Source organism: Malania oleifera, chromosome 5 (assembly GCF_029873635.1).
Source record: "Malania oleifera isolate guangnan ecotype guangnan chromosome 5, ASM2987363v1, whole genome shotgun sequence".
In the NCBI taxonomy this organism is placed as follows: domain Eukaryota; kingdom Viridiplantae; phylum Streptophyta; class Magnoliopsida; order Santalales; family Ximeniaceae; genus Malania; species Malania oleifera.
The window spans coordinates 4,527,414-4,554,876 of record NC_080421.1 but is presented as its reverse complement, the minus strand read 5'-3'; the positions used below and the strand labels follow the sequence as shown (position 1 = coordinate 4,554,876).

General features: G+C 36.0%; 1 protein-coding gene across 7 annotated transcripts; it reads left to right on the top strand.

The window, feature by feature from the left end:
• The first annotated feature begins 1,232 nt into the window (after positions 1-1,232).
• On the top strand, positions 1,233-25,756 carry LOC131156359 (uncharacterized protein At2g29880-like). 7 transcript variants are annotated; one of them, XM_058109981.1, is made up of 7 exons: positions 1,239-1,440; positions 9,091-9,180; positions 9,340-9,441; positions 12,464-12,502; positions 24,458-24,804; positions 24,873-24,945; positions 25,062-25,756. In XM_058109981.1, exons 5-7 carry the CDS (start codon positions 24,472-24,474, stop codon positions 25,544-25,546), a joined length of 891 nt encoding a protein of 296 aa, XP_057965964.1. In that variant the 5' UTR covers positions 1,239-1,440; positions 9,091-9,180; positions 9,340-9,441; positions 12,464-12,502; positions 24,458-24,471; the 3' UTR covers positions 25,547-25,756. The 7 variants fall into 7 exon arrangements, with proteins under 7 accessions (XP_057965962.1, XP_057965964.1, XP_057965965.1 ...); XM_058109982.1 differs by having other exon boundaries at positions 12,464-12,506; XM_058109983.1 differs by having other exon boundaries at positions 9,091-9,202.
• The last annotated feature ends 1,707 nt before the right edge of the window (positions 25,757-27,463 follow it).

Here is a 27,463-nt window from a genome sequence, read left to right as displayed (position 1 = left end):
TAGCAAAAAATCATCTTTTAATTTACATTAATTGTTGTCTACAAATTTCTAATAGGGTTTGTTGTATTACGAAAGTAATTTGTATCATTCTTTTTTAAACAAACACATTTAACTGAAAACAAATATCACCATAAAGATAATGATTATTCACGCCTCAACCTCGTTCTTACTATTCTTCGCTTTCCCTATTGACTTGCACTGTCCTAAATTTTATGCCTTGGATGTTAGGTTATATGTGACTCAAGAAATATAATAAGGTGAAAATAAAATAAGAATTTCTTAAGATATAATAATTTAGAAAAAAATAATTACATGCCTAAAAGTTTATGCTATTCTAATATAGTATAAGATAAAAATAAAGATTCTTATGGTTAAATTTGGAAATAATCATTGATTGTCTATTTTATATTATATGTTCACAAAATTTGTACATTATGATTTTATTTTTTAATGACAACATATTTTCTTTTACAAGTTATCAGATTTGTATATAATCGTCGTGATCATTTTAGTTGGGGCTATAAATTGTCCAAAGAATTTTTCAAATTTATCTGATTTGGTTTTTTGGGTGGACCAAACTATCATTTTTTGTTTTTATCTAAATAGTTTGGTTCGATTCAAATTACGGGTAGAATCAATATTTTTTTTAATAAAAAAGATAAAGACAGTCGCTCGATACCCGCAATACGCCAAAGGCCTAAATCCATTCTTCCTTCAAAAAATGAGAGGAAATGTCCTAAAATCTAAAATCCATTTAAAATCAATTTTAAGGTTCGAAATTTTATGTTCTTAAATATTATCGAACTTCTTTTATGATTTTAAAATTTTTATGAATCATTATTCGTATTAATTTTTGAGACATTTATGTTATTCTTTTGCTAAAAAAACTCAAGAGAATGTCATTTTCTCAAAGTTAAAAAATGGGCCATGGAGATTTTAAAACAAAAAAAAAGAAGTTATGAGAGCTTAATTTTTAATTATTTTTACCTATTTTAAAGAGATTTTAAATTTGAATTTATACTAAATTTAAATAAAATATAATATAAAATTATATTAAAATTTATTTTAAATCTATAATTCAAAAAACCCATCCATAATTCCAAGCCCAAGAGTAGGGAATTGGACAAAAGTCACAAAGTCCAACCTTTCAACGGTCGAGATCATGGCAATCGACCTGTCTCGAGAACAGCGAGCCAGATCCCGTTATCTATTATAACCGTGCTCCCGCGAGACACACTTTCATTCCCTCCCGTCCTCCCTCTCTCAATTCTCAGCTCCCTGGGGCTAACCAACGCAAAGTCCACTGAGCCCTGAGCACCCCTCGCCGGCTACCGGAGCGCCGATCTCCGACCTCTCCAGTGTAGATCGTCGACTCGCTGCGACGTCTGTTCGAGACAAATCACCCACCGTGGAACCATAACAAGCTTAACCAGTCCTCAGGTACGGCGACTAAATCGATCTCTATACATAATAATAAAAAACAATTCGGCATTTAAATGAAATTAGCCATGAGCTATATGCTGTTATAAATATTGTCTCTTCACTAGTGATTATTGCTCCGTCGTGGATTTTCTCACTGTTTCATTGCTCAAGTACCTGTGCATGACTGCAAATTTTTGTTCTTGTTCTTGTTGCGGCTAAATTGGTAGTTTTAGTTATGTTTTTCTGTTGTTGAACATTTCCCTTTATCTCCTTCCATTTTGATTCCAAGTCATAATTAGATATGCAGAACTTCATTCGACGTATTTGTGCCATATTCTTTTCGTTAAGTTTGCTTCCAAAGTGATAATGACCGAAAATTTCAGATCAATTACTTCATAAATGCGTTGTCATTTATTGCCGATTAATGTATTTTTACATTAGTTCTAAGTTTTGATGCTTATTCATTTACCCTTTGGTTCATGGAGGGAATGAGGATAGGGAGGGGAAAGCCTGAACAGTGCTGGCACATGGTGGTGCTGCCACTCTATGGGTGAAATAGTGCTGTGAACTGTGTTTCTCATCCTCAGAAACTTGAAATGTAAGGAAGAAATGGAACTTTTTAAATGGTCCACCTACAGGGGATTGAGGATAAAACAAATTCTATTTATTTATGATATACTTACAAGCAAGTCTTTAGATAAAGAGGCTTGGAAAATCTATTGCTCTTTAAATCGTAAGGGAGAATAATGCTTGTTGTTCAAGCTTTAAAGGATTCTAAATTTAGACTCTAATTCCTACTCCCAATTAAAAATATAGTAGTGATTATGACAAGTGTAGAAACTTTGGAAGGAAACAATTTCTTGGATTTCAATCAGGACTGGTGTAGAACAGAATTCTAGTTTTGCAGGAATAATATTCTGGACTCAGAATTTATCATAATTCTGCACCCAACTTCTCAATAATATTGAAATGTTTTTTAAAATATGGAATTGTTATTATGAAGTTTCAAGTCTGTCTTAGGCAAATGATAATAAAACTAAGAAATTTGAAAAACATATTAGCTCCCGAGAGATTGAAAATATGCAATTTCCTGATGAGCCTTCTTAATCATATCATTTTTTTCTTCTGATTGAAATTATTCCAATATGATTTTTTACATTTTTTTTTTTCACATTTAGGGATGCATGAGTACAGTTTTTTTAGCAGATGCTGCTCTTTTGGACAAGGAAATCTCTGCTTCCATTGGACCCCTTGTTTTGCCTGAGATTGTTTATATATATATATATATATATATATATATTATGTCTGGTGATACATACTGGTTCTAATTCTTTTTGTTCACCTTAGCCACTGGTGCATTGGTTCTAAGTGTGATGTCTGCTGAAAATGTGCTCTCAGATTTGTTAGTTTGATGATCTGGAGTGGATAAAATTTAGTCTTTCATTTTCTGTAGGTAGAACCTCCTTCTTTGAGAAATCTTACTTGTTTCCCTTGTAAGTGCCAGCATTAGCCCCTAGTAACTATAATCTATGCTAAATACTTCTGCAGATAACCGTCTCTGGGATGTGTTCTTTATTCTATTCTTCAATCTTTTTCAGCTATAATACTCTCACATTGTTTAATGAAGGGTTTGGTGATGCCAAAATCACAACAGTTAAATACTAAAGAAAAAGAGCAAAATATATGAAAAATGACATAAACCCAATCACCATGGTTAAACCTCACTTGAGGTTTGTCCAAAACAGGCAGACCTCACTTGACATTTGAAAAATGATAAAAGCCTCCCTTGACGTTTAAATGTAATGACACTTATACCCATTGGTTGTCCCTAGCCTCAACAAATCATTGTCTCTGAAACCACCACCATTGGTTGGCTTTGTCAGTGGAATTGGGTTCATTTGTTAGGACTGCTGGTGGGGCAAGCTTCTTTTGGTATAGCATAATAGCAAACACAATCTGAGATAGATTCTTATTTGATGAACCCCAAACAATCTTCAGTTGGGAGCAGAGGTTCATGATTTGTTGCCCTAAAGCTTTTATATCTACTTGAAGGGTTTGAGATAGTGGTGATTCGCAGAAACATCAAAGGCGAGGAACATCCTACATGATGCAAGTTGAGTGGGAATCTTGACAATTTTGGGCCTGTCTACAAGAACAAGCTTCAAGCTCAAGTTGTAATCAAGTTGCATTGTTGGAGGTATTGAGTGCACTGCATGCGTATAGTGGAGTGAAGGTTGACAATATGGGTTTGATGATTTTGTGCACTCCTATTTAATGCTGTCATTTAACAGGGCGAGCTTGTTCTTATTGTAATTGAGACATTGAAGCTTGGGTCAAACTGATCATTAAGACGAGTGTGTAATGAGCAAGCGTTCAAGTAATGTAGAGGTATAAATGCCATTATCTTTAAATGTTGAGGGAGCTCAGCGTCATATTTTAAATGTTAGGAGAGGGTCTATATCTTTTTAAAATCCTTAAGGTAAGTGTATTCTACCCTAAAAAAGAGCGAGAAGAGGAACAACTTATTTGGCTCCATTTAATTCATGTCTTGTTTGTTGTGCCCTTGTGTGGAAGGTTGAAAAGGGCCTAAACATTACTTGATAGTTGCATTCTTTTATTGAAAGTTGGAAGGCTTATCCCACAAGGTCTTGACTTTTAAGTAAGGTTTGTGTGTGAAAGTATGGACCATGGAATGAGGGAGAAAACCAAGTGCATGAGATTCTTGGAGCCAAGGGTTTTACCTTGGGTCTCCTCTAGAATTTCATTCTTCATCAATCTTGTAGCGCTTGTTCCCATGTTGCCTCTGGATATTGAAGGTAATGTGAATTTTTTGAACCTTGGTTTAGATTGACAGGAAAGTGTTTGTGGGTCGCACAAATTATAGGGAAGTCAGTGTTGAAGATCTTTTGTTGTAGTTTCATGATAATGGATTATAGGATGATACGGTGTTCAACCTAATGGGAGAGAAGATGGTGTCAGCATACGGGAATGGTTGGAAAGCTTGTATTAAGCCAAGTCTCTTCTTAGATGAATTTACTCTTTGAAAATGAAAGAAGGTGCCGAAGTCTTGAATCACTAAAATGCTTTGAGCACAGTGAATTCAAATCACTGAAAACACCCTAACACTTGTCTTAAATTTCAAGTAACTAAGCACAGTGAGTTGCTACTCATATGACATAAATGTAACATCAATACTCAACAACAACAACAACAAACAAACAAACAAACCAAGCTTAGCGGGACTTATGGCCTGATTTTTTTTTGTTGTTGTTGTGTGTGCATATATATAGATGAAAAAGAAAATTCCTTGATGCCTGCAGCCTACTTGAATATACAAGTTCAAAGTGAAATTAACTAGTAGGAGGATGAAATGAATGTGCCTACAGCCCTCTACCAATTTGTTTTTTTTTGGTTTGACTATTTGGGATTTTATTTTTAGTTCAATTTGTTTTAATGTCACGTATTTATATATTCATTTCCTTTTGTAAAATTTTATTTGATTTGATTTAAAAAAAAAAAAAATAGAATGTTTTTTAAGGTAGACTTTATTAAATCTTGTCTTAAAAATCTTCAAATGAATTTTATCTTGTCATCAAACCAAAATAAAAATTAAAATGTAAACATAATAAACTAAAGACTTTGGTAAGGTTCAACAGTGCATTCACTGTAAGATTGATATGTAGTTGTAAGCAATTAGTTGAAAGTCTATTAACCATGTTTAGAAACATGGATTTTACTTGTCAGGCCTTTGATTGAGAATCTGTGGGTATTTGGATGAAGATGAATACAATTTTATATTGTGTTTTGTTCAAATCCACAAAAATTCAAATCCAAAAATAAAAAACTTGAATTTGAAAATAATATTAGTAATGACAGTCACATTTGATAATAATTATTATTGGAACTTTATACTGGCTAAAAGAGAAGGAAACTCTTTTTTTCCCCAAAAAGAAAAAAATGGGAGGGGCTGTTCTAAAAAATATTAGGATTATGTAGCTGCAGGATCTTGGATGTGGATGGGAGGCGATATTGCATACAAGTAACAGGATGTGGTGGAAACTGCCAAGAGGAATACCAGGCAATCATTAAGAGCTCAATTGTCAAATGGGAGGATGATTATGTAGAAATGACAATGGTTTTAGAGAAAGAATCTGTGGGTTAGTGAGAGAATCTTTAATAAGAAATGAGGGGCAAAAGATGCGCAAATGGAGTGAGAAAGGTGGTATTTATAGTGCTAATTAGGGATATGAGACTATCAGCCAAAAAGGAGGATCATGGTTCTAATTAAGGTTTTAGTTGATGAAGATAAAGAATTTGAGTTATCCAGTTGTGTAATGCTAACAACATATAGCTAAATAGAAACAACAAGGAAATGAGATAGCTAAGGAAGAGCTAAGGGGATTGGGCCAACCTTCATGGATCTCAATTTGTGCCCACCAAGCGCCAAATCTCTTTACAACATTTCAGGACCTAGGATTGATGAGAGACCCACCATTTGTCTAATGATCAATCATGGCCATGGGTGTGAAGTATTTGGTTTATTGCAAAAATTATGAGATTAAAATTTAAAAGGAAAAAAATTAATGTTTGATTGCAGGCTGCAATTAATATTTTATTTTATGATTAAACCAATGTAGAAGAAGATTTTACAGGCTATATTTGGATAAATTGGAGATCCTGAAATTTTCACATGTGTAAAAGTTTGTAGGATTGGAATAAATACATAGGATTGGAATGAAATCGGATGGAATAGAATCTATTTTATCACTTGATTTTTGCATATTTTTTTTCAATTTTATACTTCATTCATTATGTTAACCAAACTTGTTGTAAAATCTATGTTCTCATGTAGGTGAGGAAGGAAATAATCCTCACTATAATGTAAAAATCAAATATGCTCAAACCTTAACCCCACATATAGATAATATCATACATTGATGCAGAGACTGTAATTTGTCAAACCTTACAAACATATTAAATGTGTATGTATGCCCATATAAGTGGGCTTGAGGTGTAAGAATCCTATACATGCTCAACATTTTAGATAGGGCTAGAAATTGTCAAAATGAAACGAGAATTTTCCAAATCAATTTTTTTTAGACAATTTGGTTTGATTTTTGGGTGATCTAAACGACTGCTTGTTTTAATTATAGTTCTGTTTTTTTTATACAAATTATTGGAAGAATCAAGAATATGACATCTAGGTGCATCATTACATGGTGGGAATAGTGTTCAAACCATATACTAAATTTTAAAGTAATGCCATGCATCACACGTCTGTGTCAAGCAGTGAGAGGAGGACAGCAGCAAGGAACATGTCTCTCCTCTCTTAGATTGCCACATGAGCTCGTGATACTGAACATTTTTCTACATTTTAATATTTATACTATTTTATTTTATTTTTTAATTTCCTTCATCTCTCTTACTGTTAGAGAGGGTTGGGGGCCTGGGCGTCTAGTTAGACCCAGTTTTGGTCAGTTATCCAAACCAAGGCCAACTCCAAGATGTAATACCTTGTGACTTGTGTCATATTTTCGGACAAAATACATGGACCTCCCCGGAGTTTGGCAAAAAGATGTGGACCTTAGGTATAAAAAATTCCACATACCTCCTCAGGGCTCCTTTATAGTTTGGTAAAAAGACATACACCTTGCCCAAGGTTTCAAAAATCCCACAGACTCCCTTGATTTTTGGGGCATTTGTCCTTTTGCCAAAAAACAGGGGAGATCTGCGTTTTTTGCCAAATCTCATGAAAGTCCATGGGATTTTAGGAACCTCAAGGGAGGGCGTCTTTTTGCCAAGCTTCAGGGATGTCCTTGGTATTTTAGAAACCCCAAGAGGATCTCTTTTTGTCAAACCTCATGCAATATTGCTGAAATTTTTTTGAAACTTTAGAAGAGATTTGCACTGTTCTGAAAAATTTCAGGGAAGATAACTGTCCTTAAAAAAATACAAAAGGAAACCTGTAAATAATAGATGACACATCCGTGTTGACTGTGACAAAGTTCAACCTTTTAATGGTCAAGATCATTGTAATCAATCCATCTTGAGAGTAGCAAGCCAGATCCCGTCATTTGTTACAACTGTGCTCCTGTGCAGCACACTTTCATCCCCCCTGTCCACCCTCTCTCAATTCTCATCTCTCTGAGGCTGACCAATGCAGTCCACTCGGTCTTGAGTACCCCTCTCCGGCATAGATCTCTGACTTTCTGTCACTATCTATAGATGATCCATCATCCACCATCGAACCATAACAAACTTAAACCAGTCTGCAGGTACTGAGAGTAAATTGATCTTTGTACAATAAAAGAGATTGGCATTTGAAAATAAGCCTAATGCTTTGCTATAGGCTGGTGTAGAGATTGTCTTTTCACTAGTGATAATTGGTACCTTCATGGATTTTCACACTGTTTCATAACTCAATTACTTGTGCAAGACAGCAAATATTTGCCTTGTTCTTGTTGCAGCTAAATTGATAGCTGTTGTTGTGTTTTTCATGGCTTTTTTCAAAACAGTAATTTATTTAATTCTACTTTTAGTAAATGTTCTGTTGTTGAACATTTCTCTTAATGTTCATCATTTTCTCCTTCCATCCCGTTGCTTGTGGCAAGATAAATTTGATTCTAAAGTCATAGTGAGATATGTATAACTTCATTCAATGTACGTATGTCATATTCTTTTTGTTAAATTTTCTTTCAAAGTGATAATGACCGAAAATTTCAGATCAATTACTTTATAAATATCTATTCCCCGTTAGTGTGTTTTTATACAAGTTCTAAGTTTGATATCTCTAATGAATGTTCATGTACTCTTTGTTTGGTTCATGAAAGGAATGAGGACAGGGAAGGGGAAGCCTGAACAGTGCTGGCACATGACAGTGCTGCCACTCTCTAGGTGAAACAGTGTTGTGAACTGTGTTTTTCTCATCCTCTGAAACTTGAAATGTGAGGAAGAGAGGAACTTTTTAAATGGTCCACCTGCAGTGAATTGAGGATAGAACAAATTCTATTTATTAATTGATATGCTTACAAGCTAGACTTTGTATAAAGAGGCTTGGAAAATCTCTTGCTTTTTAAATCTTAAGGGACAATAATGCTTGTTGTTCAAGCTTTAGAGGATTCTAAATTTAGACTATAATTCTTACTCCCAATTAAAAATGCAGTGATGAATGATGATTATAACTCAATATAGTAACTGTGGAAAGAAACAATGTCTTCCATTTTTTTAAGACTTTTGTAGAACCGACTTCCAGTTTTACAGGAGTAGTATTCTGAACTCATATTTTGTCATAATTCTGCGCCCAACTTCAATATAATAGTGAAAAATTTTAAAATAGATTATTCTAATTACAAAGTTTCTAGTCCACCATAGGTAAAAGATATTAAAACTAAGGAATTTTAAAAGATAGTGAGTAAGGATTTAATATCTTTGAATCTATCAAAAGAAATGGTCCATGATCGCATAAATTGGCGGAAAAGGATTCATATAGCCGACCCCACTTAGTGGGACTAAGGCTTGGTTTTGTTTGTTTTGTTTGTTATTGTCTCCTTACAGATTGAGAACAATGCAATGAGCTGATCAGCCGTCTTAGTTATGTCTTTTTTTTTTCTTCTAATTGATATCATTTCACATCAATAGACTGATGTTTACTCTGTTTTCTGCATTTAGGTTTAGGGATGCACAAGTAAAAGTTTTCAGCAACTGCTCTTTTGGATGAGAAAAAAATCTGTTCCCATTGGACCTGTTGTTTTGATTGAGGTTGCTTTTTCTATGCTTACTGGTACATATTGCTTCTGATTCTTTTTGTTACCCCATCCACTGGTTGGTTTTGAGTGGGATATTTGCTGAAAAAGAACACTTAGCTTTGTTAGTTTGATAATCTTGAGTGGATAAATTTTGTCTTTCATTTGGTTGTAGGTAGAAACCTTCCTCTTGTCAGGAAAACTAAGTTGTTTCCCACGTTGCAAGTGCCAGCATTAGCCCCTAGAAACTATCATCGACGCTGAAAGACTTCTGCAGGTAAACATCTCTGGGTTATATCCTTTATTCTTTGCTTTAATTGCATTGTGTCATTTTCAGCTATAACATTTTTACACTATTGCATGTTGAGTTCCATGATGCCAAAATCACCATGGTTAAAGACTAGAGAAGAAGTGTAAAATACACGGACCTTACTTGAGGTTTGTCCAAAAGACACAAACCGCACTTGACATTTAAAAAATGGCATAAGCTTTCGTTGACATTTGAACATAATGACACTTAAAACCCATTTCATTAGGCATCCGTTAATTATATAAAAAAATTGGATGATATCATTGTCTAGTTTTTCAACATTCCTTTTTTACACTCAAAATGTTCTAAGAAATATTTACTTTTCTTCTTTTTTTCTTCTTGTTACAAGCCTCAACAGATCACCGTCTCCAGAGCTGTCACCATTGGTTGGTCCCATCAGTGAAACTAGCTGCAATTGTTGGGATTGCTGGTGGGGAAACCTTCTTTTGGTATAGCAAACATGATCTTAGAGAAATTTTTATTTGATGAACTGAGAACAATCTTGAGTTGTTGGCAAAGGTTCATGATCAAAATGGGTGTTGCCATAAAGTTTTTATATCTACATTAGGGGTTTGAGCTAGTTGTGATTCATAGAAACATGAAGGCAAGTTAAATGGAAAGCTTCGCAATTTTCTGGCTCAAACCCTAGTCATAATTGAGTTGCATGGTTGGAAGGATTGACTGTGCTGCATGTGCACAGCGGATTGAAGGGTAACAATATGTGTTTGATGATTTTGTGCACTCGCCACTTGCTTTTGGTGCCATATTTTGATGGGGTGAGCTTGTTCTCGTTTTTGGAAATTGAGACATTGAAGCTAGGGTCAAGCTCTTCTTTAAGACTAGTATATAACGAGCAGGGGATCGAGTAATGTAGAGGGTATAAATGTCATTTTCAAATGTTAGGGGAGGTCTATTTTTTAGAATCCTTAGGGATGGTGAATGTATTTTTCTTTAAAGAGAGAGAGAAGAGGAAAGGTCTCTAAGCTTTTGTGTACTAGCCAACTTGTTTGACTTGGTTTCCAAATCATGTCTTGTTGCTTGTGTCCTTGCATAGAAGGTTGAAAGGGGCCAAATCATTACTTGATAGTTGTATTCTTTTATGGAAAGTTGGAAGGCATATTTTACAAGGTCTTGACTTTTAAATTGTCAGTCAGATACGGTGCCATGATTAGTCTCTCTAATTGTGGCATGATTTAATATTGTTGCTGTAGATATTCTGTGATTAGTAGACTGATTGTAATTGATATTCTGTAATTAATAGGCTGATTGTAATTGCCTTAATTAGTGTCCCTAGATGGCTGTAATTGCTGATTTTTAGCCTTGTAACTAATGTTTCTATTTGCTATATAATACGAGAACCCTCATAGAGAGAGGCATTCAATGCAATTGACATGGTATCAGAGCGTTATCTCAATTAGGGTTGTTCTAATTATTTTTTTTGGTTCTTTTCTGTGGGTAGCGGCAATTTTTGTGTCGTCGGCATTTTCTGATTGTCGGCAGTTTTTTGTTGGGTTTCCGGTGGGTGTTAAACTGCTATTTGGCAGTTTCTGTTGGTTTGGGATTGGGCAGGTGATTCTGTTTCGTCACAAATCTTTGGTGGTGTTGATCTAGGAGAGTTTCTGGTGCATATCTTTGCCAATTCAAGTTTCTGGAGGTCCCAACGAAGGCTATTGACACGTGAATCAGATTTCATTTTTTGTAATTCAATTTTTTGTTGGGTTTCATCATGTCTTCTAGTGATTCCTTTGGAGGTTTAAGCAGGTCTTCTAGTGATTCCTTTGGGGTGCGTTTTACTGGAAAAAATTACTCTTCCTGGGAATTCTAGTTTCGTTTATTTGTTACGGGGAAAGAATTGTGGGCCCAGATTGATGGTAGTGATCCAACTACTATGGAGCCTAAGGAGTTGGCCAGGTGGAAGGTCAAAGATGCACGTGTGTTGTCCTAGATTTTAGGGCCGGTTGATCCTCTTAGTGTTCTCAATTTAAGGGCCTATAAGACTGCAAAAGCTATGTGGGAGTACTTGTTGAAGGTTTATCACCAGGATAATACTACACGTCGATTTCAGTTGGAATATGAGATAGCTAGTTACACTCAAGGCAATCTCTCTATTCAGTAGTATTTTTTCTGGTTTTTAGAATTTATGGGGAGATTTTTTATGATGTGGTTTATGCAAAGGTACCTGCTGCATCTATCTCTGTTGTTCAAGCTGTTACGAGCAGAGCAAGAGAGATCAATTTCTGATGAAATTGCGCCTTGATTTGAGGCTACTCGCTCAAATTTAATGAACTGAAACCCTTCACCATCTTTGGATGTTTGTTTTGGAGAATTACTTCACGAGGAGCAGCATCTTCTTCCACAGGCTGAGTTCCAGTAGGATGCTAACCCGAATCTCGTTGCCTATGCAGCCTACGGGAGAGGGAAGGGTAAGGATATGCGCAAGGTCCAGTGTTTCGGCTGCAAGGAGTATGGTCATATTGCCGCCAACTGTGCAAAGAAAGTGTGCAACTATTGTAAGAAACAAGGTCACTTCATCAGAGAATGTCCCACTCGGCCTCCAAATCGTCACGCCACTGCTTATCAGGCTATAGTGAACACTTCTTCTAATCCAGGGATGTCCTCAGCTTCTTCGTCTGCCGCTCGATCCTTTAGTCTTACCCCTGAAATGGTCCAGCAAATGGTTATGTCAGCTTTTCCCGCCTTGGGGCTTCAAGGTAATACTTTGCATTAGACTTGGCTTATTGATTCTGCTGCATCCAATCATATGACCAAATCATCTGATGCACTGTGCAATGTTCGTCCATATCATGGTTTGTTGCAAAATTCAGGTAGCCAATGGGAGTCATTTAGCTATTAATGAAATAGGAGATATCAATCCTTCATTCAAAGATGTTTATGTATCTCCTGGGTTGTCTAATAATCTTATTTCGGTTGGCCAATTAGTTGAGAAAAACTGTGATGTCCATTTTCTCGTAATGGTTGTCTTGTGCAGGATCAGGTGTCGGGGAGGATACTCGCGTCGGGGCCTAAAGTTGGTAGACTCTTTCCACTATAGTTTTCTATTCCTAGTAGTTTTTCTTTGGCTTGTATGATAGTTAATACTCTAAGTGAAGTATGGCATAAATGTTTGGGTCATCCAAACTTTGTTGTGTTGTCTTGTATGTTAAATTCTAGTTTGTTAGGCAATAAAGAACATGTTTCTAAACACTTGTCATTTGATTGTTCTATTGCAAACTTGGTAAGAGTAAGACTCTGTCGTTTCCTTGTCATGGTAGTCGTGCTGCAAAATGCTTTGATTTTGTGCATAGTGATGTGTGGGGCATTTCTCCTATAATTTCTCATGCTCGATATAAATATTTTGTGACATTCATAGATGATTTCAGTCGGTATACTTGGGTCTATTTTCTTTGGGCCAAATCTGAGGTCCTATTTGTTTTTTAGAACTTTGTCGCATATATTGAGAACCAATTTTCTACATGTATTAATATGTTGAGGTCTGATTCTGGTGGAGAGTACATGTCCCACGAGTTTCATGATTTCTTACATCACAAAGGAATTGTCTCTCAGCGTGCTCGTCCTTGTACTCCTCAGCAAAAGGGGGTGGCAGAACGAAAAGAACCGACACCTCTTGGATGTTGTTCGCACCGTATTGCTTGAATCATCTGTCCCGTCTAAATTCTGGGTTGAGGCATTATCTACTGCAGTTTACTTAATTAATAGACTGCCCCCTCAGGTCTTGAATTTTGATTCTCCTTATTACTGTTTGTACCATCAGCATCGTAGCTATCTTAATCTGCATACTTTTGGATGTGTTTGCATTGTTCATTTACCTCATCATGAATGTCACAAACTCTCTGCTTGGTATGTTAAATGTGCTTTTATGGGTTATAGTATTTCCCACAAAGTTTATGTTTGCTATGATTCTTGTGCTAACAAATTTCGTATATCTCGTAATGTTGTTTTCTTTGAGAATCAATGTTTCTTTCCTCCACCTGTTGAGTCGTTGCCTGAGATTAGTATTCTACCTTGTTTTGATGAATTGCCATCTCTTCCTGACCGGTTCAAACCCGGACTTGTGTATATTCGACGTCGACTAACTCTGCCTCTTCTTGAGACTGACCCTTCATCTGAAACTGTTCCTACGACTTCTCCTGAGATTGACATGACATCCGAGACAGGTCCGGTTAGTTCTCCCATGCTGTCTGAGCCTGGTCCTCGACAATCCTCTACCCGGGTATCACGTCCTCCTGATCGGTATGATGATTACCACACTTCTTTTAACACTACTTTGTCGTCTATTTCCATTCTACATGCTTTTCAGAGGCTGTTAAACATGAATGTTGGCGAAAAGCGATAGATGAGGAACTTCAAGCTCTCTAGGACAATCATATGTGGGATATCGTTCCTTGCCCCTCTACTGTTAAAGCCATTGGTTGTAAATAGGTTTTCTTGGTTAAGCTCCGCTTTGATGGGACTCTAGACCGGTACAAGGCACGCTTAGTTGCATTTGGGAACGAGCAAGAATATGGGGTGGACTATGGGGAGACATTTGCTCCTATGGCGAAGATGACTACAGTGCATACAATTCTTTCGATTTCCGCCTCCCAAGGTTGGCCACTTCACCAGATGGATGTAAAAAATGCTTTTCTTCATGGTGATCTCAAAGTGGATATTTAAGTCCTCCTTTAGGTTTGTTTTCTTCTCCGTCTTCCACGGTATGTAAGTTAATGCGATCTCTCTATGGCTTAAAATAGGGTCCCCGAGCGTGGTTTGAATAATTTAGGTCAACTTTCCTTTGTCTCTCCTTTGTTCAAAGCCAATATGACTCTTCTTTGTTTCTGTGCAAGACTCCGACTGTTCTCGTTCTCTTACTTGTATATGTGGATGATATTGTCATTATTGGCACCGACTCCAACTTGATTGATCATCTTAAGCAGAATCTTCAAGCTTCTTTTCGTATGAAAAATCTTGGTCCTCTTACGCATTTTTTGGGTTTGGATGTGCACACGGTTTCTTCAGGTATATTCTATCAACGCATATATACCTAGGATTTGATTGGGCTAGCCAATCTTCAGGATTCACCTCCGGTGGATGCTCTTATGGAAGTCAATGTGAAATATCGAAGTGAGGAGGGTGATATTCATTCTGATCCCACTGTGTTCCAACAGTTGGTCGGGAGCTTGAACTATTTGACTATTACTCGGCCTGATATTTGCTTCGCTGTCTAGTAGGTTAGTTAGTTTATGCAAACTCCCTGCCACCTTCATTTAGCTGCTGTTCGCCTTATTATTCGATATCTTCGGGGGTCACCTAGCCTTGGGTTGTTCTTTCCAACTAGCTCTCCGCTTCGCCTTGTTGCTTATAGTGATGCGGATTGGGCCGGATGTCCTGATACTCGGCAGTCTGTCATGGGTCGGTGCATGTTTCTTGGTGATTCCTTGATCTCTTGGAAAAGTAAGAAATAAGCTCGTGTTTCTAAATCCTCTACTGAATCTGAATACTGGACAATGTCTGCTGCATATTCTGAGATTGTCTGGCTTTGTGGGCCTCTAGCTAAGCTTGTTTTTTCTCTTGGACACTCGGATTATATCTCTGCCTCATGTTTCTATTCACCTCCAGATAGCTGACGTCTTCACGAAGGCTATGACACGATAGCGTCATTAGTTCCTTGTGGGCAAATTGATGCTTCTTGATCAGCCAACATCAATTTGAGGGGGGGATGTCAGAGTCAGATACGGTGCCATAATTAGTCTCTCTAATTATGGCATGATTTTATATTATTGCTGTAGATATTCTGTGATCAATAGGCTGATTGTAGTTGATATTCTGTAATTAATAGGCTGATTGAAATTGCCTTAATTAGTCTCCTAGATGGCTGTAATTGCTGATTTTTAGCCTTGTAACTGATGTTTCTATTTGCTATATAATATGAGAACCCTCACAGAGAGAAGCATTAATCCAATTGACATAAATTAGATGTTGGAAGGCGTATCTCACAAGGTCTTGACTTTTAAATAAGGGGTATACGTGAGAATATGGACTGTGGAATAAGAGAGAAACAAACATGTAGGAGATTCTTGTGGCCTAGGTGTTTAACTTGGGTCTTCTTCACTATTTCTTTCTTAATCAATCTCTAAGGACTTGTTCTTGTAGTGCTTTTGGATATTGAAGCTAATTTGAGTTTTCGAATCTTGGCTTAGAATCTTTAGATTGGTGAGTGTTTGTGGATCTCACAAGTTTTAGGGAAGTCAGTGTTCAAGATCTCTTGTTGTAGTTTCATGATAATGGATCATAGGATGATATTGCCTTCAAAATAAGGCAGAGAATGTGATGCATACGAAATGGTATGGTTGGAAAGCTTATATCAAGCCAAGCCTCTTCCCAATTGACTACACTTTGAAGATGAAATAGGGCGTCGTCTTAAACCACCGAAATGCTTTTGGCGGCAAAGTCAAGTCAAGAGTATTGGTTTGAGGATGGAAGATAAAGCACCCACTTTGCTATGTACATTGCTAGATGGTTGTGATATAGTCATTGCCTTTAGCTGCTTAAGGAAAACAAGCTCAAATTGGATGACATGACAGCTGCATTATTCACCAGTGAACTTCAAAGGTAAGAAACTCTTTTATAGTTCAGGATTGAGAGAAAACGATCCTTTTGTTGGAAATATAATAGAAGGAAAAATATTTACTAATACAATATTAAATAAAAATATAGATCCATATTAGAAGTTGAGGCGTGGAAGGTCCACTGTCCTTAAAGCCTATTTCAGGCCTATGGAGATTATTTCTCAGTGCATATAGTCACGGTGCGCATCATGACCTCCAAGATTACTCAGTTGGCTCGGTTTTGTGTGCACTCATAAACACCAAAGCTATAGGAGATGTAGTGTAATTTTATTATCCAACATAATATAAATCTTAAGAAAGAGTAGAAGATAAAGTTGTTTTGAAGAAGAAAAACATATCTTGTAATGAAGTTGGATCACAGTTTATATAGGTAAAATTAAGTATAACTTCCAGTATCATAAATACGAAACCGTTAAAGTAGTAGTTAATATTTTAAAAACGTTAAAACTAATATATTAAATTTAATGCATGCTTAATTAAAACAAAACTGATGACTATTATATTATATTTACTAAAAAAATATATATATTTTTAATTTGAAACATCCAACATTAATATCAACAATCCCCCACATGGATCAAATTAAGAAAAATGATGAAAGATAAAAATCAGTGTTGGGTAACCACAAGATGTAATGTATTGGATGACAATACCTTTCGGTTTGAATTGCATTTAGAGAAAACATGCTATGAGTTACAAGAACTTGGTGAATATTAAATTCTTGAACCAAATTCTTTGAGCGTAATACTATAAACATATCATTCACATAACATTTCTAGACACAAAACTCTTGCGGGTTGGTACAAATAGGCCATGTACCATACTTGGATATTCATGAGTGCTCTAGAAAATTTTAGCCTACTAAACTTTCATAAGAAGCAACCCCACTTCTACACTCATATAGGTAAATCCATCAAGTGTGTAACTGCAACTAAGCGCACGACCTAACAAAGGATATGAATTTATTAAGAGATAAACTCAACCTCATAATCATTGTAATTGCACTATTTTAACACCATAGGGATGATCAAAATAAGTAATAGTACTCACCAAACTACTCAATAACTTGTTATTATCCATTAAACCTAATTCATGGGATCTCCAATCACATAAGTTGGGTTGCCATCATTAGTAGTTTATATTAAAGGCTTAAGACACATTCTGCTTGATATTTATTTTCTATTAGCTTTTTAGCTAGTGCTTTAGTTAAGGAACTCATTTATCAACAAGTGTTTCTCAATTATCATATTTCTATCATTTTGGTAATAGGTACCCCTACATTTTTGTGATGACACTAATAATAGTCCAAATTTAACTATTCAATTAGTTCAACTTAGCTCACAGATACATTAACCAAAGCCAATACTATGACTATGTGCCTATTATCCACTTGGACAATGCATTGTAAAATTAAACATCTATGTGTATTATTATCATACTCGAATTAATTTTCATGTGCCATTTTGGGCTTGTAAATTTAGGCGGCTCCATCATCACGCTATTGTTTTCATGCAAATACTGTGCCTCATTACACTCATCTTGTTTCGCAAAAACACATTAATAAGAATTGTTGAGCATATTAATTTAATTGCATATTTATGCATCATCGTCAATTTCATATATGAATAGAATATCAAAACTCTTTAACCCCCAAAATCAAAGATAATAAATTTACGTAACTTACAAAAAACATGTTATCATATAATTGGGGAAAAATAGGCAATAATTCTTTTTCCATATACGTAGTGAAATGAAATAAAATATTAAAATATTATCAATTGGAAAACAATAGAAATTAATTGTACTGTCTCATTTATGCACATATGCATCTCCCATTTAAATAAATAAGTCAAGACCAAAAGGAGGGAAAATACCTTCTAATTAAATTGCTTAAGCCACAAATTTTTTTTTTTTTTTGAAAAATACCCATGCTTGTAATTTATTTATTTTTCCTTATAAAATAGATAATAGCGTTTGGCTTTAAGATTCTTGGAATTATAATAGAAGGAAAAATATTTACTAATAAAATTAATATTAAATAAAAATATAAATACTTATTAGAAGCTGAGGCGTGGAAGGACCACTATCCTTAAAGTCGATTTCACACCTACGAAGAATATTTTTTTCTTGGTGCATATAGTCACTGTGTACATGACCTTCAAGATTACTGAGCTGGCTTAGTTTTGTGTGCACTCACAAACACAAACTATAGGAGATGTAGTGACTTTTTGTTACCCAACAGAATATAATCTCAAGAAAGAATAGAAGGTAGAGTTGTTTTGAAGAAGAAAAAACATATCTTGTAATGAAAATGGATCACAACGTATATAGGTAAAATTAAGTGTAACTTCCACCATCATAAATACGAAATCGTTAAAGTAGTAGTTTATATTTTAAAAACGTTAAAACTAATATTTTTAAATTTAACATATACTTAATAATAAAGTTGATGACTATTATATAATATTTATTAAAAATATCTATCTATCTATATATATATATATATATATATATATATATGATTTGAAACATCTCCAACATTAATATCAACAACTTTTTGTATTACAGATTCGGAAAGTTAGTATGGTTCATTATCAAGAAATCATTTAAAAATTCAGAATAATAGAATTGTTTGTTGGTGTTGTGATAAGAAAGGACATGCGAAGAGCGATTCTGGCGTTGAAAGAATGATGGTAAAGAGATTGCAAACAACAAGCTTGGAGGTCAAACTTATCAAATTGAAGAGTCCATTGCCACTATTAGTGATGACAAAGAGCTAAAGCATGTGGGTTGGTAATGTTTGGATAAAACTGCATGATGAGATTGTGAGAACTCTTTAAAATGTGATCCACAGTACTTGACTTGAAAGAAAACTTTTGATTTCACCCGCCAAGACATGGGGGTATCAAGGTTTCAAAGTGGTAATTTCTGGTAAAAAAGGGAGTATGAATTTGAATTTTGTACAAGTTTGTAGGTACTACAATGCTAAACCACATGAGTTGTTCACGTGCATGGAAGAAAGAGCTTTCCATGAAAAAGGTATATGTAGATGGAAGTAATGTGCTAAAGATCCAACAAAAGGAAAGTTATATGGTGTTTACAATAGAGAATATGGGACACATCCAACTTCTCTATGTAACAAGCAAAGGTAAATTTGGTGGTAAGGCAAGACGACAAAGTCATGTTTTTGCCATTAAGGTTGAGATTGTTAGGTTTGGTGATATATCAGTCACCGTGTTTAAATATTAAAAGAAAGGATAAAGGAGGAAAGTTCTTTACTCTTTAGGCTCGGTGTACATGCTAACTTGTTTGATTTGTGTTTCCAACTCACGTCCTGTTAATTTTGCATTTTCTTGGAAGGTTGAAAAGGGCCAATACATTAATTGATAGTTATACTCTTCCTTGAAAAGTTGGAAGAGATGTCTCACGAGTTCTTGTATGTTAAATAACTGGTGTATGCGAAGTGTATGGAATGAGTGATGTTGTGATATGTGGCTCACATACTGAGTGGAAAGCATGCACAAAAGGGAAAACATGAAGGAAATCAAGTAGCAGCAGGGGAAACCATCGACGGTAAGACTCTAACCGTCGACAATTTAAGGCAATGTCTGAGAGAATTTACATTGTGTTTGAAACTGTAGACGGTTTGGTTCAAGAAACCCAGTGCATATTTTGAATTTTGAATGAGAGACATTAAGTTGGTTGGGGTTTGGAGGGAAAACCTCCAAGAACTTTATATATACGTTGATTGTGATGTATATGTAAAAAAAAATAATTGATTGATGCATTATTCGTGTCCTTTGGACAAGAAGATAGTGAAATTGTTACCGTTTGCTCCAGTGGATGTAGGCATTGCTGAACCACGTAATTCCTTATGTCTCTTGTTATTGCTTTCATATAATTGCTGTGGATTGTTTCTATATTTTCATCACCAAGTGTTGTGTGTGTTTGATCCTCTATATTCCGTTGTGCAATTCGTTTTTCACAACAAATTGGTATCAGAGCATTGTTGTAATGGTCTCTGGAATTTCTTCTGCAAACTTTGACGTTGTTAAGATTGATGGAACCGGAAATTTTGGTTTATGGTAGAGAAGGGTGAAGGATCTATTAGAAAAGCAAAGAATGGTGAAGGCCTTATACGGAGTTCAACCGAAAGGCATGGATGAGGCAAATTGGAATGAATTGGAGGCAAATGTAGTATCAACCATCCGACTTTTTTTGGCCGATGATGTGTTGTATTACGTCATGGATGAGGATTCTTCGGCAGCAGTTTGGTGAAAACTGGAAAGTCGATATATGTCTAAGTCTTTATCGAACAAATTGTTTCTTAAGCAAAAGATGTATTTGCTTAAGATGTGGAGGGTTTAGATTTGAACCAACACATCAATGCATTCGATCAAATTGTAAGTGATTTGATGCGTGTTGATGTGAAGTTCGATGAGGAGGACAAGGCGCTGATGCTATTAAATTCCTTACCTGCGTCTCACACGTATGAGAACTTGGTTACGACTCTGACACGGGGTAAAGAAAGCCTGAATTTGGAAGAGGTAACAAGTGCATTGCTCGATTTTCATCAAAGAAAAATGGTCAGGGATGAAATTTCCCATGGTGAAGGGCTTGTAGTGAAGAGTAACCATGAACGTGGCAGAGGAAAATTCAGGAATGGATCAAGTGGTAATAAGTTTCGGTCGTAGTTCGGGAAGAAGGACATAAAGTGTTTTAAGTGCGGGAAAATTAGGCACATATGACCGGAATGTCCGGAGTGGAAGAAAGAGAATGCTGAAAATTAGGAGGGTTCGTTAAAATCTGCAAATGTAGTGGAAAAAGACTCAGAGAGAAGTGATGGAGATATGCTATTTGTTTCATCGGGTTCAGAATGCCTCACGAATTCTTGGATCCTAGATTTCGGATGCACTTATCACATGACACCAAATAGAAATTGGTTCAACATCTACGGGTCAGTTAATTCTGGTTATGTTTTAACGGAAAATGATGCTGTATGCAATATAGTTGGAATAGGAAATGTCAAAATTAAGATGTATGATGGTGTTGTGAGAAATTTATGTGATGTAAGACATGTACCAAATTTAAGGAAGAATGTGATTTCATTGGGCACTTTAGATTTTTAACGGGTATAGTTACAAGTTTGAAAGTGGGATAATGAAAGTATGTGAAGGCGACTTGATGGTGATGAAAGGACAAAAGGTAGCGAGAAATATCTATGCACTGCAGGGTATCACAGTTGTGGGTGGAGCTGCAGCTGTAGAATCTAAGTCAGATGTTTTGTGACATATGTGGTTAAGGCATATAGATGACTACATATATTTAAATGTTTGGGGATCGGTGATGGTAGCATCGAGGGTTAGATGTATGTATTTTTTGGGTTTATCACGAAGTGTCTTGGTTCTCATGCGACACAAGTCAGAGGTGTTTGCCAGATTTAACTTGTGGCTGAGGTGGAAAACCAGACCGAGAGAGGGATCTTTAGGTTTGACATTGGTATTGAGTACACTGGTTTTGTTCAAGGAGTTTTGTGAGTAGGGCAGGTTGTATGCAGGGCTTGCAAGGAACTTCTTGGTTAAGTCAGTGAGTATGACGTGTTTCTCGTTTAACTGATTGCCAAAGGTATCACTAGATGGGAGAGTTGCAGGAGAATTGTGGGCAAGTTTTGCGGTAGACGACTCTGGTTTGAGTGGATGTCCATAGGTGCACGTTTCTAGTGAGGTGAGATTTAGGTTTGGTGTTATGTTCGGACAGTACATCTTTCTGGGGTATAAGAAAGGTGGGTTCAAGTTGGGTGATCCAATGACAAACAAGGTGGTGATTAGTGGAGATATGGTTTTTGGTGTAAAAGCCATGGTGTAGCGTACTTAGGTAAAGGAAGAGAAGCAGATGTTAGAAAACTGCAACAACAATGAACATGTGATGCAGGCGGAGTTAGAAACTTAGGGCAGAGATGACATGGTTCATATTGCAGGGAGTTTTAATTCAGGAGATCAGCAAGAAAGCAACGGGTCCAGATGCATTATCAGGCCACCATTTAGGTAGACATTTGATGTTCTGGTGTTCTATGCATTCATTACTACCAGCAGCAAGGTTCCTACTATTTTTCAAGTTGCAATATATAGCAAAGGGAAAAATAAATGGATGAGTGTTATGGTGGAGGAAATGAAGTCATTGTATATGAACCAGATGTGAGAGTTGGTGGAGCTTCCAGTGGGGAAGAAGGTGATAGGATGCAAAGGGGTGATGTTTTCGTTGTTTGTGGATAACATGTTATTGGTTGGAAAGACTTTGACTAAGGCTAATCAGTTGAGATCTTTGTTGAAAGGTTTTAACATGAAAATTTTCGGTACAACCAAGAAGAGTCTTGGTTTGAAGATTCGCAAGGAGGAAGCTGCAAGGAGATTGGTGTTATCTCAGGGTGACTTTGTGGACAGAACTGCAGGGAGAATTTGTTTGTCATCTCAAGGTGGTTTTGTGGAGAATCAATGTAAATTGTCTACCACTCAGTAACCAAGGATGGATGGTGATGTTAGGGATATGTCAAAGGTTCCCTATGCTGGTGCAATGGGGTGTTTCAGCAGGCAACAGAGTAGTCCGTCAGTTGTGAGGTATGTTGATGCAGACCATGCAGGGGGGCTTTGATGATAGAAGGTTTACCGCAAGTTTTGTGTTTACTGTTGTGGGAAGGCCTACTTGTTGGAAGCCTAGGGCGCAGTTTCAGGTTGTTACATCTCCAACTGAATCGAGGTTTATGGTAGAAACTGAAGTTGCCACAGGCAAGCTGAAGCCTTGCTTGGACTTGGTTTTTGTTTCCAAATGCTAGAAGGGAGATGGTCCCAACCTAATGTCCCAAGGTCAAGGTGGAGCAACGGTTTTATGTTTTCAGTTTCTTCTAAGGGGCGTATGTTCGCTAAGGTGGAGATTGTTGTGATATATGACTCACATACTGAGTGGAAAGCATGCACAAAGGGAAAAAATGAAGGAAATCAAGTAGTAGTAGGGGAAATCGTCTGTAGTAAGGCTCTAACCGTCAACGATTTGGGGCAGTGTCTGAGAGAATTTACATTTTGTTTGAAACCCTCGATGGTTTGGCTCAGGAAACCGAGCGCAGATTTTGAATTTTGAATGAGGGACATTAAGTTGGTTGGGGTTTGGAGGGAAAACCTTCGGGAACTTTTTATATACGTTGATTGTGATGTATATGTTAAAAAAAAAAATGGTTGATGTATTGTTTATGTCTTTTGGACAAGAAGATAGTGAAATTGTTGCTGTTTGCTCTCGAGGATGTAGGTATTGTCGAACCACGTAATTTCTTGTATCTCTTGTTATTGTTTTCATATAATTGTTGTGGATTGTTTCTGTATTTTTATCATTTAGTGCTGTGTGTGTTTGATCCTATATATTCCGCTGTGCAATTTGTTTTTCACAAGAAGTGAGAAAACTAAATGTTGAGTCTGGGGATCGAGGTGTTTACTTTGTGTCTTCTCAAATTTCTCTCAACACTTATATGACTTGGTTCCATAGTTGCCTTCTGGCTTTTGACATTGAAAGTAGCATGGATTTATTGTCTTGATGGGAAAGTGTTCTATGGGTTTAACAAGTTGGAGGTGAGTGTTCCTTTTTTGTTTTTTGGGCAGTTTTTAATACTTTCTTGCAGTTCCTTGTTTTTGTGTTCTGGCAGTTGGGTGGTCCTGAGCCCAACACTGAAACTAGTTTAATGGTTACTGAGTACACCTCACTGACTAATGCTTTATCAGCGGCTAGAATTTTTTGTTATCGTATATATCTCATCTTTGTTGGTAATGCTCATTGATTTGGTTGAAATGTTATATCTAGTTTTATGGTTCATCACTTGTGATGAAAATATGGATGGATATTCTAATGAATGGGTTGGAATTGGTTGTTTGCTTGCATTGCGTGTTGAACATGGGCATGTGATTTAGGCTATTGTTTAGCACTTTGGAGGGTCTTTGGCATACTGCTTTAATCAGTTTATGTCCCACTCCCCTGTGGATGTGGGCACTGACCATTGTGGTATGGTACTGTTTTCTTCAAATCTAAATCAGCGCAAATAAGTGGTTAATCTGCAAACTATATGTACTAGGACACAAAAGTGGATAATGAAACAAGAGTCGAGAATTCAATAACAAGAAAAATTCGGGCATATATCTTGTTTCTTGGTTAGTGATGTTGGAGGAAGAATTGGATTCTTAAGCAATATATAATGATGAATGGATCTCTTTATGCTCATATCCTATTTTATTTACTTCTTGTGTATGATGTTTTGGAGTTGGTCATTTTATGGTCTAAAAATAATGCCTTTGTTTTTGAAATTTGTTTATCCTAATCAGGGAGCAAAAGGCAAATGTCTGCTGCACAAGAAGGACACCATGGTCGACACAAGGCAGAATGGACGCCAACTCGTGATGCTTATTTGGTTGAACTTTTTATTGAGCAACACAATTGTGGAAGAACTGCATATAATGAATTTAAAAATGAAGTATATAGATCTGTTACGCGCGATTTTAATAAGAAGTTTGGTATGAATCTGGAAGAGAACCAAATAAAAAACCGCTATAATGTGATGAAGAAAGATTATGGTGTTGTTAAAACCCTACTCAGCCACACTGGTTTCCGCTGGGATGAAACTCGACAGATGGTTGCAGCTGACGATAAAGTTTGGGACAGCTATATTGCGGTATGTATAATTCTTGTATCACTTCTGTTTCAAATACATTGGAAGAAGCTTAAAATGTGTCATTGTAGGTAAGATGCGAAGCAAGACCATTCCGACGCAAGAGTTTTCCTCTTTATAAGCAGATGTCCATTATATTTGAAGGTAATTTTACTTCTTTTTTCTTGAGTGGTTCTTTTGCAGTTTTTTGGTGATTTTTTTTTCCCAGTGGGTGTTTCTTTTTAAATTTTTTGTAGCAATTGGTAAAATGTTTGTTGTAGGAGAAAGAGCTACCGGCAAATACCAATTTCCAAGTGGAGTGCTTATAGCACCCGAAGAGGGAAATAGCAACACAGAAACGGTGCGATCTTCAGAACCCACCAACCTACCAACTCAAGTAGTTGACGGTGCCCTTGATTCCGATTCAATATTCCATACAAATGACATGCAACCTAAGAAGCGCAAATCTATTGCTCCAACCACTTTTGATCACAAGAGAAGGGCTTACGAAATCGGAGACAAAATAGAGCATGCCCTGCACGAGATATTCTCATCAGCCAAGTTCAAAGCTGTGCAAAACAATGGATTAAATGAGAAAACATTGTACCAAAAGTGCTTGGAGGAGCTGCAGAAAATCGAGGAGTTGGATGACTCAGAGTTTGTGAAGGCTGTTAATGTCCTCAAAGACGATAAGAATGCAATTGCTTTTATGACAATCAGAGGTGCTCGCCGATTAATCTGGTTGAGGTCACTGTGGCAAGCATAGCAATTTTATCTACTAGTTTGGTCCCGATATTTTATGCCATTTTTCAAATCTTACACTAACTTTATTACCATACTTCCTTTTGTTGCACCCATAGTTCTGTTTGTGCATGCATCTGCAGGAGCCTGTTCATCCTGACCAAAGCCTCTCCTGTTTGTTTGTTCAAAATTTTCCTGAATTATGATATAATAATTTCACTAGCTGTTTGGAAAACGATTCCGTATGTTTCGTAAACCTTTCAACTTTATATGGATATAAACCTGCCCATAAGTTCAAAGAAACATATGTAGCGAGTCACGTTTGGTCTACCTTTTATGATATCACAACTTCAATTCTTACCGTGAGGTTAAGGCTTCGTTATTTATTTAAATTGTATTTTTTTATTTGGAGTATACACGCACAACTAGGCTGTTGTGTGTTCTTTGGTAATATAAATTAGAAATTGATAGAAATCTGGAGATAATTATGAAAGTGAAGTAGCCGTTTTAGGGCTTACTTTTGTGGATCCATAGATGCGTGTAGGGTTACATCAAAATGGTTCAAAATCATTCCTACTTGTTTGCTTTTTCTTTTTCCTCTTCTTTTTGTGTTTTGTTCCCTGCTGAAAAGATGCTCAAACACAGTTTAAAGAACACTATTTTAATTACGAAATGCATCTAACAACAACACACAAGTGCATAGAATCCCAACTTTATAATTGGAGAGGGTAAAACCATATTGGGAATTTTATCCTTAAAGAATATGTGAACATATTCTCAATTGTATTAGCTAAACATGCAGTGTGAGTCAAGATTACTCACCTCCTAATTCGACTCAACTTGATTCTACTTGAGTTGAGTTGAATTTAAATTACTTGAGTATTTTAATGAGTCGGGTTTAAGTTTAGTAAGCCTAATTGAGCTTTTTTAATTTTATTATTTTTATATTATATATGTCATATAATATTATATATATATATATATATATATATATAATATTTACAAAATATATTTTTTCATATATATTTAATACTAATTTATAATCTAGTCGAACTTAATCAAGTTGAGTACAAGTTTTATGAACTTGTCGTTGAGTCGAGTTCAAATTTAACAATTTGAGATCGATCGAGTTTAAGTCGAGTTTCAAGCTTAACATTTTTGAGTCAAGTGAAATTTGAGTATTTTACTGTGTCGACTTGACTCAATTCGAATATACCTCTACATGTAGAGATTGAAATCGAATTAAGATGAAGCAACTTTTGAGTATCACCCAAAATTGCCGATTCAATAACATTCAAAGAGTTAGCTTAGAATCTTCCAAGCATTATAAAAGTCATAATCCAAGTTATTTTAGGGTCAATGAAGGGAGTTGTTATGTCCAAGATTAGGGTGTTTGGTGAAAATAGAATGTAATTTCTGTATTTCTTGAATTCAATATTTTTTACATCCCAATTTACAATATATAATACAATCGAAGGTTCTAAATATGGAAGCAATCTCCCCACAGAATCACTCTCAATAATGTAATCTTCTATATTTACCTACTCTCCTAATTTACTCAATGTACCCAATGATACTCTGGATTTCAACACTCCCCCTCAAATTAGATCATAGATATTGATCATATCCAACTTGCCAATGAAATCATCAAAATTCTGCCATGCTAACCCTTTAGTAAAGATGTCTGGAGTTTGTTCCTTGGTAGGTACATAAGTCATATAAATGATTCCTTCTTTAATCTTCTCTTTGATAAAATGTCGGTCCACTTCCACATGCTTAGTCCTGTCATGTTGAATTGGATTAAGAGAGATACTTATGGCTGCTTTGTTGTCACAGTAGAGTTTGATAGGGAATTTCACCAGAATTTGTAATTCTTCCAAGAGTTTCTGTAACCATAATATGTCCTTCACATATTCCTTGTGCAATTGTCTTGAATTTAGCT